At 42.3% G+C, this 12,885-nt stretch overlaps 1 protein-coding gene across 1 annotated transcript in view; it reads left to right on the top strand.

Moving 5' to 3' along the window:
• The window catches only part of LPAR3 (lysophosphatidic acid receptor 3), a 79,042-nt gene that overhangs the window by 28,318 nt on the left and 37,839 nt on the right, over nt 1-12,885 (top strand). The window contains exon 2 of the mRNA XM_055402382.2: nt 883-1,639. Coding sequence (XP_055258357.1) covers nt 904-1,639 — 736 coding nt within the window. The 5' untranslated portion in view covers nt 883-903. The remainder of the gene's footprint in view (nt 1-882; nt 1,640-12,885) is intronic.

Below are 12,885 nucleotides of genomic sequence, written 5' to 3'. Positions count from 1 at the left end.
ACCCCATGGACTGCAGCCTACCAGGCTCCTCCATCCATGGGATTTTCTAGGCAACAGTACTGGAGTGGCTTGCCATTGCCTTCTCCGGGTCTTCTGCTACCTGCTGTTAAACAGAGCCCAGGGAACGAAACTGACTTGAAGTGATTGAGGTGGATAATCAAATATGCAAATTCACATTGGTGCAGTTTGGCTTAGGAGAGTAAGAAAGAAGCGAACAAGAAGGTAAAAAAGGAGGATTGAGGACAAAGTCACCAGCCCCGTACCACCTGCTTAACCAGTGTTGTCGTAGCTTGAAACTAAAACATGGCAGAGGTGGATCAGAAGTCTTGGGAAAGCCATATGGTCATATGAAGAGTAACTCAACACCTGATATCTTAGCAAGAATGTGCCTGGCATTACCAACTTGCCCTTGATTAATGAACATAACCTATAAATAAGAAATGAGCTGGAAACCACCAGAAGTATTAACATGCTATGCTGTAACTGTTACCAGTATAGAGTGGATTATTGCAAGGTTCAGAATATTTGACCTAGTTTTGCCTCCTGATCATTCATACTTTCAGCCAGCCAGCCAACCAGTCAGTAAATATTGGTCTTGAGACAGCCAGGGCAGATGGGGCTATCATGATGAACAAAATAGATACAGACCCTCCCTCACTGAGCTTGCACCTAACCTGAGAAACAGACAACTGTGACTGATGTGAGATAAACGCTATAATAGGAGGTCAAGGTCCAGGGTCCTGGAGCAAAGGACATTTACACTGAGATCTGAAGGATTAACAGGAGTTGACTAGAATAAGGGGCTTAGCAATGGCAACTGGTGGTTTAGTGATTGATTTTTGCAAAGAGTGATGTTTGTTTCTTCTTTAAATTTCTTTCTAGGGTGTTCAGTTCTTCTCCACAATGAATGAGTGTTACTATGATAAGCGGATGGACTTTTTTTATAATAGGAGCAACACTGACACTGCTGATGAGTGGACAGGAACGAAGCTGTTAATTGTTTTGTGTGTTGGAACATTTTTCTGCCTGTTTATCTTTTTTTCTAATTCTCTAGTCATCGCAGCAGTGATCAAAAACAGAAAGTTTCATTTCCCCTTCTACTACCTGTTGGCTAACCTAGCTGCTGCAGACTTCTTTGCTGGAATTGCCTATGTGTACCTGATGTTTAACACTGGCCCAGTTTCAAAAACTCTGACGGTCAACCGGTGGTTTCTCCGCCAGGGACTTCTGGACGCTAGCTTAACAGCCTCCCTGACCAATTTGTTGGTTATTGCTGTGGAAAGGCACATGTCAATCATGAGGATGCGGGTCCACAGCAACTTGACCAAAAAGAGGGTGACGCTGCTCATCTTGTTCGTCTGGGCCATCGCCATCTTTATGGGGGCTGTCCCCACGCTGGGCTGGAATTGCCTCTGTGACATCTCTGCCTGCTCTTCCCTGGCCCCCATTTATAGCAGGAGTTACCTCATTTTCTGGACTGTGTCCAACCTCATGGCCTTCTTCATTATGGTCGTGGTATACCTGCGGATCTACATGTACGTAAAGAGGAAAACCAACGTCTTGTCTCCACATACGAGTGGGTCCATCAGCCGCCGGAGGACACCTATGAAGCTGATGAAGACGGTGATGACTGTCTTAGGTAAGAGGAACCAAGTCAGCCATTATTCCCCTTCATTCAGCAAGTATTTATTGAGTACCTGCTGTAAAGCAAGGGACTTACTAGGTAGTAGGAATGCAGGAGTGAATGTGAACAGACATAAACCCCCACCTGCCTGGAGCTTATACTCTGATAGGGGAAGACAATGTAAGTACTCTAATGGGATGAACAACATAATTTTATAGTAAATTTCATTATAAATTTTGTAAAATAAGATGTTGAGTCTAATGGGAAAAAATAGAGCAGAGAAGATAAGGAGTGTGCTAAATAGGTATAGTTTGCAATTTTAAAAAAGTGTTGTAAGGAACAGCTTCACCTAGAAGATGACTTTGTAGCTGAGATAGGAAAGTGGTGAGGGAGCAAATCCTGTGGGTATGGGGGGAATGGGTGTTCCAGGCAAAAGATGCAATGAGTTTTGGAGGCTGAACAGCAAGGAGGCCAGTATGGCTGGAGTGGAGTGAGCAAGCAGGGCAATGAGATCAGAGAGCTGAGGGGGTGGGGGTGGGGAAACTCGGATTCAATGGGGCTGTGCGGTTACCGTAAAGGCTTTGGCTTTTCTGAATGAGAGGAGAAGCCATTGGAAGGTTTTGAATGAGGGAGTGACATGATCTCACATTTTAGTGGCATCTCTCCGGCTGCTGTTTTGAGGAAATACTGTAGTGGGGCAAAGGCAAAAGCAGAGAATTTCTTAAGAGGGCATTTCAGTGCCCAAGAGAGATGGTAATGACTAGAACCAAAGAGCAGTCTAGAGGTGACGTGGCTGGTTTCTGAATTTTTTTAGATGATAGCATCAATAGGGTTTGCTGATGGGTAAGGTACAAAGGAAGATGGGAGGGCTAGGGGAAGGTGGAGATGGGGAAGACAGAAGAGGATATTTGGGGAGAAGGTGGGGAGTTTGGCTTTGGTCTGGCTAAGTTTAGAATTTTTTTTAGACATCTCAGGGAGTTATTGAATGAAACTTTCAGGATTTAGGGGTGGACTGGAGATCTGTATTTGAAAGTCACTGGGGGGAAAAGTCATATTTTAAACCAAAAAACTGGATGAGCCCACTGTGAAAGGGAGTATGGATGGAGGAAAGAAGAGGACCTCGGAATGAGCCCCAGGACATTCCAATGTAGGGAAGGGGAAAGGCAGGAACAGCCGGCATAAAACCAAGAAAAGGAGCAGCCAGAAAACCCAGGGGAATACAGTGGCCTGGAAACTATGAAAAAGAGTGTATAGGCAATGTTCATACTCCTGAGAGGTAGAGTCAAACAAGGTCTCACTGGGTTTAGCAGAGTGGTAGTTGTTTGGTGACCTTGATCCAAAGGAAATTAAGAAAAGGACAGAGGAGAACCTTTAAGACGATGGGTTTGAGCAGCTCTCAGGAGTTTTGCTTTCCACTGTGATTCTTGGACCAAGAAGACTCATTTGGGTTAAGAATTTTACCTTTGTTTTGTATTCTCTGTGGCAGGTAGCCAGTTGTGTGCCAATTCCAGTCCTGTGTCCAGGTAACAGGTAGACTTTGTGATGGGTGGACAAACAAAGACTTTTATGGTTTTTCAGGCCTTGACTTCTACGTTAGAGAGGCCATTTCTCACCCTGTGTGGTGGCTGCAGCTGTGGGGACCATTGTTGAGAGAGATTCAGGAGTATAGTCCTTTTAATTCCCCATGTGAAGGAACTATAAAGTGAATTCTTGGGGAGCAATTCATAATGGAAGATGCCGGGGATATGTGGTCTGGAATGGGAACCATCAGGATATCAGTAGGTCCTGAAACTGCTAGTGTGGTTTGGAGGTCAGCAGACACGTACTATGATTGTTAAAATAATTTCAAACAGGATTTATTTTAGATAACAGATATTTATATAGGGTTTAATATGTGTCAAGCATTGTCCTAAGGGTTTTATAAATATTAGCTTATTTAATCCCCTTGGCAACCCTGTGAGGTCAGCTACTGTTATCCCTATATCCGATGAAGAGTGGAGAGTTTAAGCAGTAAGGCCAAGGTCATTCATTGTTAATGGTGGAACCAACACTGATCAGCTGGCCGTTGAAGTCCACATGTTTATTACCACATTCTGTAACTTGTTTTGCTTTATTTGGACTTTTTACTGGCTTCTTCTTTGTTCTGTCTTCAAGTTTGAACACCTCATTCTCCTTGTAGCGCCTTGACAAGAATGTAGACAACAGTAAGAAAAGGTGGAGTTATATTGATCCATTTTTCCACTCTTGAGCTAAAGCTATTGATGTTTTGGTCTTTATTCCTAGTGTCAATAAACTCTACTTTTCCTGCTTGCAAGCAGAACTGTTTGCTTTGCTGTTGTTCAGCTGCTCAGTCGTGTCTGACTCTTTGCAACTCTATGGACTACAGCACGCCAGGCTACCCTCTCCTTTACCATCTCCTGGAGCCTGCTCAAACTCATGTCCATTGAGTCAGTGATGCCACCCAAAAACATCATCATGTGTCATCCCCTTCTCTAGCCAACAATCTTTCCCAGCCTCATGGTCTTTTCCATTGAGTTGGCTCTTCGCATTAGGTGGCCAGAGTATTAGCACTTCAGCTTCAGCATCAGTCCTTCCAATGAATACTCAGGGTTGATTTCCTTTAGAATTGACTGGTTTGATCTCCTTGCTGTCCAAAGAACTCTCAAGAGCCTTCTCCAACACCGCAGTTTGAAAGAATCAATTCTTTGATGCTCAGCCTTCTTTATGGTCCAACACTCACATCCATACAGACAAGAAAAACCATTGCTTTGACTATACAAACCTTTGTCGGTTAACTAATGTCTCTGTTTTTTAATAAACTATCTAAGTTTATCATAGCTTTACTTCCAAGGAGTAAGTGCCTTTTAATTTCATGGCTGCAGTCACTGTCTGCAGTGATTTTGGAGGCCAAGAAAATAAAGTCTGTCACAGTTTCCATTGTTTCCCCATCTATTTGTCATGAAGAGATGAGACCGGATGCTATGGTCTTAGTTTTTTTGAATGTTGAAGTTTAAGCCAGCCTTTTCACTCTCCTCTTTTATCTTCATCAAGAGTCTCTTTCCTCTTCAGTTTCTGCTGTGACGGTGGTGTCATCTGCATATCTGTGGTTATTGTTATTTCTCCTGGAAATCTTGATTCCAGCTTGTGCATCATCCAGTGTGGCATTTCACATGATGTACTCTGCATATAAGTTAAATAAGCAGGGTGATAAGATACAGCCTTGATGTACTCCTTTTCCAGTTTGGAACCAGTCCACTTTTCCATGTCTGTTTCTCACTGTTGCTTCTTCAACTGTGTACAGTTTACTCAGGAGGCATGTAAGGTAGTCTGGTATTCCCATCTCTTTAAGAATTTTCCAGAATTTTTTGTGATCCACACAGTCAAAGGCTTTAGCATAGTCAGTGAAGCAGAAATAGTTTTTCTGGAATTCTCTTGCTTTTTCTGTGATCCAATGGATGTTGGCAATTTGATCTCTGATTCCCCTGCCTTTTCTAAATTCAGCTTGTACATCTGAAAGTTTTCAGTTCATATACTGTTGAAGCTTAGCTTGGAGAATTTTTAGCATGACCTTGTTAACATGTGAAATGAGTGCAATTGGACAGTAGTTTAAGCATTCTTTGGCATTGCCTTTCATTGGGATTGGAATAAAAACTGACCTTTTCCAGTCCTATGGCCACTGCTGAGTTTTCCACATTTGCTGGCATATTGAGCGCAGCATTTAGGATTTGAAAGAGTTCAACTGGAATTCCATCACCTCCACTAGCTTTGTTTGTAGTGATGCCTCCTAAGGCCCACTTGACTTCACACTCCAGGATGTCTGGCTCTAGGTGAGTGATCAAACCATCATGGTTATCTGGGTCATTAAGATCTCTTTTGTATAGTTCTTTTGTGTATTCTTGCCACCTTTTCTTAATATCTTCTGCTTCTGTTAGGTCCATACCGTTTCTGTCCTTTATTGTGCCCATGTTTGCATGAAACATTCCCTTGGTATATCTAATTTTCTTGAAGAGATCTCTACTCATTCCAATTCTATTGTTTTCCTCTGTTTCTTCCATTGTTCACTTAGAAAGTTTTTCTCATCTCTCCCTGCTGTTCCTTGGAACTCTGCATTCAAATGGGTTTATCTTTCCTTTTCTCCTTTGGTTTTCACTTCTTTTCTCTCAGCTATTTGTAAGGTTTCCTCAGACAACCATTTTCCTTTTTTGTTTCTTTTTGGGGGGGATGATTTTGATCACTGCCTTCTGTACAATGTTTGAACCTCTGTCCTTAGTTCTTCAGGCACTCTGTCAATCAGATCTAATCCTTTGAATCTATTTGTCACTTCCACTATATAATCAATGGATTTGATATAGGTCACACCTGAATGGCCTAGTCGTTTTTCCTACTTTTTTCAATTTAAGTCTGGATTTTGCAATGAGGAGTTTATGATCTGAGCCATAGTCAACTCCCAGTCATGTTTTTGCTGACTGTATAGAGCATCTTCATCTTTGGCTTCAAGGAATATGTCAGTCTAATTTCGGTGTTGACCATCTCATGATGTCCATGTGTAGAGCTGTCTCTTGTGTTTTTAGAAGAGGGTGTTTACTATGACCAATGTGTTCTCTTGGCAAAACTCTGTTAGCCTTTGACCTGCTTCATTTTGTACTCCAAGGCCAAACTTCCCTGTCACTCCTGGTATCCCTTGACTTCCTACTTTTGCATTCCAGTCCCCTATGATGAAAAGGACATCTTTTTTTGGTGTTAGAAGATCTTGTAGGTCTTCATAGACCCGTTTGACTTCAGCTTCTGTGGCATTAGTGGGTGGGGTATAGATTTGGATTACTGTGATATTGAAGGTTTGCCTTAGCAATGAACCGAGATCATTCTGTCATTTTTGAGATTGCATCCATGTACTGCACTTTGGACTCTTTTGTTGACCCATGAGGGCTACTCCATTTTTTCTAAGGGATTCTTGCCCATTGTAGTAGGTATAACGGTCATATGATTAAATTCACCCCTTCCCATCCATTTTAGTTCACTGATTCCTAAAATGTTGATGTTTGACCACTTGCTGTCTCCTGTTTGACCACTTCCAATTTACCTTGATTCAGGTAAATTGACCTGGACCTAACTTTTCAGGTTCCTATGCAATATTGTTCTTTACAGCATCGAACTTTACTTTCACCACCAGACACATCCACAATTGGGCTTTATTTCCACTTTGGCTCAGCCTCTTCATTCCTTCCAGAGCTATTTCTCCGCTCTTTCTTCAGTAGCATGTTGGGCATTTGCTTGGTTATGTACTTTCAGAAACTACTTGCCTGATTGAAGAGAAAACTTTTTCAGCATGTTCTATATTTTACACAGCATGAGATGGAAAAGAACTCTGTCATCGTGTTCTGAACTAGAATAAGACTCTTTGTGAGATGGTCATCATGGTCACTAGCTTCAGTGTCATATGTAACTTTGTCTGGAACATATAACAAGTTTTCTTGGAAGGGTTAAAAATAAAGTTGTATAGTTTGGGCAGGTGTGGTGTTGGATAGGGGCCAAACCAGAAGAAACAGTGAAATTTCCAGGCAGGATAGGAGAAGTCATGACATCAAGATGAAACAGCATTGAGGAATTGGTTAACGGCAGGAAAATAGGTTGGTGTGGAGGACCTGGGGAAGTTCCTCAGTGGTGAGACTGGGGCATCTGGTGGAAGACGGGAAGTGTGGGGACAGAGGAAACGAAACTGAAGAGCTCGGTGGTATGAGATTTTTAGGCTTACAGCTCCTGACTTCTTTGGATAACAGGTTTAGGTTTTTAGCCCCACTTCTATGATTTTCTACAGAAATGATGTGAAGCTCACCTTTTCCTGGTTAAATTTCCTTATCAGAGGTTCAATAGGTAACCTTTAAATTCTTTTCAAGTTCTGAAATTCACTAGTCTACCATGACAATAAATAACCAAAGCCTACACAACGTTCATGGATTCACTGAGTATCAAAGCACAAAGTCTCCTTCCATGAGAGCATCTTCTATGGTGTTCCTTAGGAAGGAAGCCCCTCAGTTGCTCTGTCTGATGCATGTAAGAATTCAGTTGCCTAATACAGGTATCTGTCATATGATAGTATATATATTAGAAAAATCAAAGGACTGGCACCTACTACCACTATAGTCACTGGTTCTGAGTATGTTGAAATTAACAGCTTAATACTTGTTTCTTTAATGATTACTTGATTTAAATAAATTCATGATAAAATACTAAATCCTCATGTTTGCTCCTTGATGTGTATTTTGTAGAAAATCTTAATTTAAAATTAAAGTTTCTTGTAAATATAAATTCTTTTAAGTATTAGAAAGTTAATAAATACATATCAACTGTCTGTTAAATAGCATCTAAGAGGTCAAAGGCTGTATGAATTCAGTGAGCTTATCTCATTTCAAAGAAGGAAGAAGGGATAACAGGGCCCATAGAATTTGGGGAAGGCTTCTTAGGGATCTGGAATGGTGGGTGGGATTTGTATTGGCAGGAGGGAAGGAATTCTAAGTAGGAGAAACAGTGTAATCAGAAGTGTGATGGTAGAAACGTCTCAAGCTTGTGCAGTAGCACACGGAATACCCTGTGAAACAAGGCACAAGGGGAAGTGATTATGAATAAAACTTTAGTTGGCTATTCTCTTTGGAAGGAAAAGGGTAGATCCAGATGACCTTTGTGTTTCTTTCCAGGTTTAGGATTTTGGTTGAACACAAAAAGCATACAGAACTGGATGGGGAGCACTCTTTAGGCTTGAGGCAATAGAGGATGGTAGCGACGATGGCAGTATGAATTTTAAGTCTGTGCGTGACTGGAAAGGCATCTAGGCAGTGTGTTCCTATTTCAGCTACCCTGAGGCAGAATGCTGCTCACATCTGGGTTATGATGTGTGATGATCCCTTTACATGAAAGAAGTTGCTTGTTGAATGTTCTCATTGAAAACACATTGGAGACATACGATCCTGCTTTCCACAGGGCACGAAGGCCCTGCCTAAGAGAGACTCCTGTGTTTTGAAATCTCACTGGTCAGCCAGCCAATGGCAACCAAACACACAAAATGCCCTGTGTGGAAACCTCTAACGTATTGTCATCAGCAGCACCCTATGCGAACTGTGCACCCAGGGATGTCTTGTTTCCCAGGAAATGGCCTGGACTTTCTCTTATTTTGCAATATCTGGAAATGCAAAAGAAAAGAAAGATTCAAAGGATTTGTGAACCATTCTTTTGAAATTTTTCATAAGCCTTCCTGTCTCTTAGGATGCTGTTTTCAAGTTGCAAGTGTGACCTACTAGCAAGTAATGAAATCAATTAGGAAATTGTAACTGACACTTTTTTTAATGACATATAGTAGAATAGAAGAGGAAGTATCAGAGTGAATTACATATAGTAGATATAAGAGTATTATTTCATAGTGTGTATGTGTGTGTGTGTGAGAGAGGGAGAGACTGGTTTATGGTATAATTTTTTTTTTTTTTTTACTATGGGTTATGGAGAAGAATGGGCTTCCCAGGTGATGCTAGTGATAAAGAACCCACCTGGCAGTGCATGAGATGCTAGATATGCAGAGACGTGGTTTCAATCCCAGGGTCAGAAAGATCCCCTGGAGGAGGGCATGGTGACCCACTCCAGTTTGTGCCTGGAGAATCCCATGGATAGAGGAGCCTGGTGGCCTACAGTCCATAGGGTCACAAATAGTCAGACACGACTGAAGCAACTTAGCACACAGGCATGCATGCACGCATGGAGAAGAACATTTGAAAAGCCATGGTCATAGGGTCAAGGTTATTTTTTGGCCAATACAGACTGAGGTTTTTAAACATATGAGCAGCATTAAGTTAAGGGACTTTTCAGTTTGTGGTCATTGAAACAAAGAGCTGAAAGTTTTTCTTATTTCTGCCTCCCACCTCTCCATTTAGATCAATGCTGAATCCTCCTTACCTTCTCTCAGTGGGGAGGGAAGGGTGGCAAAGTGGTAGTAAGAGAAGAAGCGGTACCTCGAGTTCTCACGCTAGGAAATGGGTGAAAAGTTAGTGCCATATGGACCTTGCTAGTGTACTATAGTAATCATACACAGCATTTCTGCGACACAGTGTCTTTTTCAGTGTTTTAATTGTTCTTGTTTGGACTTGTGGAAATTCTGTAGGGTAAGTGGGGAAGATACAATTATCCTTGTTCCTGCCACTCCCCTAATTGCTCCCTGTTGCTCTGTTATAAGTCAGTATTGATTTCCTCAGTTGGCATCACTGAGCCTTTGCTCAGACTGGAACACCTTTCTTCTTGTTCTTCCTGGGAAGCTCCTATTCAGTTTGTAAGGCTCAACCCAAGGGCCTCTCTTCTCCGAGTCTTACCCTGCCTAGATACATCTGGCTTCTATCTCCTTTGGGCCACTCTCTGACTTATCTACACCTCAATCAGCCCACTTCATTTGTTTACATGCCTTTAGTTTGAACTAGGGTGTCCACTTTTGGAAGTTGGGACCTGTACCTTGTTTGTCTGCCTTTGCATATCTAACATGTAGCATGCTGTCTAGAATACATGTGCTGAGGTTACAAGAGAAGGAATAAGTGAGGAAACTGAGGTTTAGAGAAGTGGCTTTTCAAAAGCTAGAACTAAAAAGTAGAACCCAGGTTTCTTCACCTGCAGCCTGACCTTCAGCAGGCTCTGACTGTGACTTGCCTATAAGGTAAGCGATGGCAGGGGAGTGGGTGGGTGGGTGTCCCCTGTCATACTGTGGGAGACTGAGGTCTCAGAAGGGCCAGAGACAGTGGTCTCTTGGGAAGAAGAAAACAAATGAATGTTTTTTGAGTGCTTACTCTGAGGTCTGCATCTTACACGCTTTTAGGATTTTATTTCACTTAACCCTCATGAAGACTCTCTGCCAATCTGTTTTATAGATGAGGAAACTCAGATGGACTTAAGTTTCTTGCCCACGGGCCCATACTGGTAAAAATAACAGTAGTTAATACTCGCTGTGTGCTATACATGGTTCTGAGACACATTTTACTTAATTTAATCTTGACAACCCTGTGAGGGAGGTTCTGTTATTATAACCAGGAAGCTAAGGCCCTGAGAGGTTCAGTGTCTTGCCTGAGATTAGTATTAATAACAGAGCTGACATTAAAATCTGAGCAGATTGGCTCTAAGGCCCAGTTTTTCAAGGTTAGTTAGCAGCCTCTGGTAAGTAGTAGGGCTAGAATAGCATTGATGCATGTAATGAATTGGCTTCCCTGGTGGCTCAGATGGTAAGGAATCTGCCTGCAGTGCAGGAGACACAGGTTCAATCCCTGGGTTGGGAAGATCCCCTGGAGAAGAGAACGGCAACCCACTCCAGTATTCTTGCCTGGAAAATCCCATGGAGAGGAGCCTGGCGGGCTACAGTCCATGGGATCACAAAAAGTCGGACACAACTGAGCATCTAACACTGCTAAGGTTTATACTTTGTATCTCCCTTCACTTCTAGTTCAGTTTATCTCAGTAAAGGTCCTTGATATCTGACGTTTACCTTGCTCTTTGTCTTAAAGATTCTACAGCATGGGGGCAGTGATGACACCATCTCCCAGGGAATGACAGCACCACACTCTTCAGACTTGATGTTCTTTAAAGTCAATGGCAAGAGTAGGGGCTTTGAAATAGGGAGGGAACCAGATTTAAAACATGGCTTTGCTGCTTCCAAACTGCGTGACCTTGAGCAATTCACCTGACCTCTCTGTGCCTTAGTTTCCCCATCTGTAAAACAGAGATAATATCAGGGCATGCCAAGGTTTTGAGGATGCAGTGCGACAGTGCACATAAACTGCCTATAGTAGTGCTTGACACATGGAAAGTATTAAACAACTTACATAGTTAAGTACTAAGAAGGGTAAGTTGCTCTGAAGAGCTCTGCCCTGCATTCAAGCCCTTTTATCCCCAGTAATGTTGCAGGTACTGTGGAAATGGGGACTGGAGGCCCACTGTTGGCACCATCATGATGGCAGATTTTGTAACATGGGCAAGTAGCCAGAAAGAAGCTAACTGGGTGTGCTTTGCAGAGGCTGCCTGACAGCAGACACATGACGGCAGTTCAGTTCCTGGAGACCCATGGCCACCACGGCCATGAAAGACTCTGCGCTTGCACCGCTAGTCCCTATAAACCACCTTCTGCCGCCCCGTCAGCCCTAGTAAAATCCTGTCAATGGTGCCTATCTCTAACAAATGATCTTTGCATTAATAATTCATTTTGCTTTTGCATCATTTATGAATCAGACATGCTAAGTGAGACCCTATCAAGTGTTAGCTTAAGAGGAATCCTGTAATATACTACCAACATCTTATGTGTGGATCTGTAAGATATTTCTCATAAGAAACTGTCCTCATCTTCTATTGAATTTTACCAGGATTCCTAGTTAGCCACGTACTATTACCACCTTTACTAGGATTGGGAGATTTGCCCTTTGAAAAGAATTGGGAACACACACAGACATATACACACACACACACATGCACAGAAATCAGAACTCAAGAGAAACTAGCTATGGGTCCCCAGGAAATGTGAAATGTTTCTTTCTAGCTTTTGTGACCTTGTAGTGGCTTCTGCATCATAAAAGCCCGCTTTCAGTGTTTGCTGCCTTGCATGCCTTCATAATCAAATATCTGTTTAAAAAAAAAAAAGTTAAAGCTTTGCCTTAAGAAATGCTGAGTGAAATGATCAGATTTTTGGCACTCAAGAGTTCTCTTGTTGCTGTGCAGTTGTTTCAGAATGACTAATGCTTTTCAGAGTCAAGCCATCCAGGCACCAGTACTCAGTACATTTTGTCCAGGGGTGTTTGTACTTTTGTCTTGGAAACAGCTAATTAAAGGAGCACCTTTGTGGCAGATGGTTCTCCCATGGGCTTGTCACTGCAGCAGGGGCCTTCAGGAGAGGGGCCTGGTTTCCAGGCCTGCTGTAAATGAATGAGGGTAAAAATGCAGTCGTTTCCCAAATGCTGCCCCAGCAACACAGTGTCACAGACCCTTCCCTTCTGAGGGGAAATGTGTAGATTGAGAAAACCTCAGCATCTGGATTTAGCTCTAAATTTTAAAAAAAGCATCATTGTTTGCCACTGTATCCCACCTTTTCAAATTGTCTGCACTTCTTAATACTTCCTCTTATCCTACATTTTTAGGAGTCTGTCTCTCCCCTTCTGCCTCTGCTGTATATATCCTTTGTTTTATCATCTCTGGCTCTTAGTTCTTTTTTTTTTTTCCTGCTTTCATGTTTTAGATACCTTCCTTTGCAAGTCAGT

Source organism: Moschus berezovskii, chromosome 4 (genome assembly GCF_049115385.1).
Source record: "Moschus berezovskii isolate FMDL1 chromosome 4, NW_MosBer_1.0, whole genome shotgun sequence".
NCBI lineage: Eukaryota > Metazoa > Chordata > Mammalia > Artiodactyla > Moschidae > Moschus > Moschus berezovskii.
Note: the sequence above shows the minus strand (reverse complement) of the source record. Positions and strands in the feature narration are given on the sequence as shown.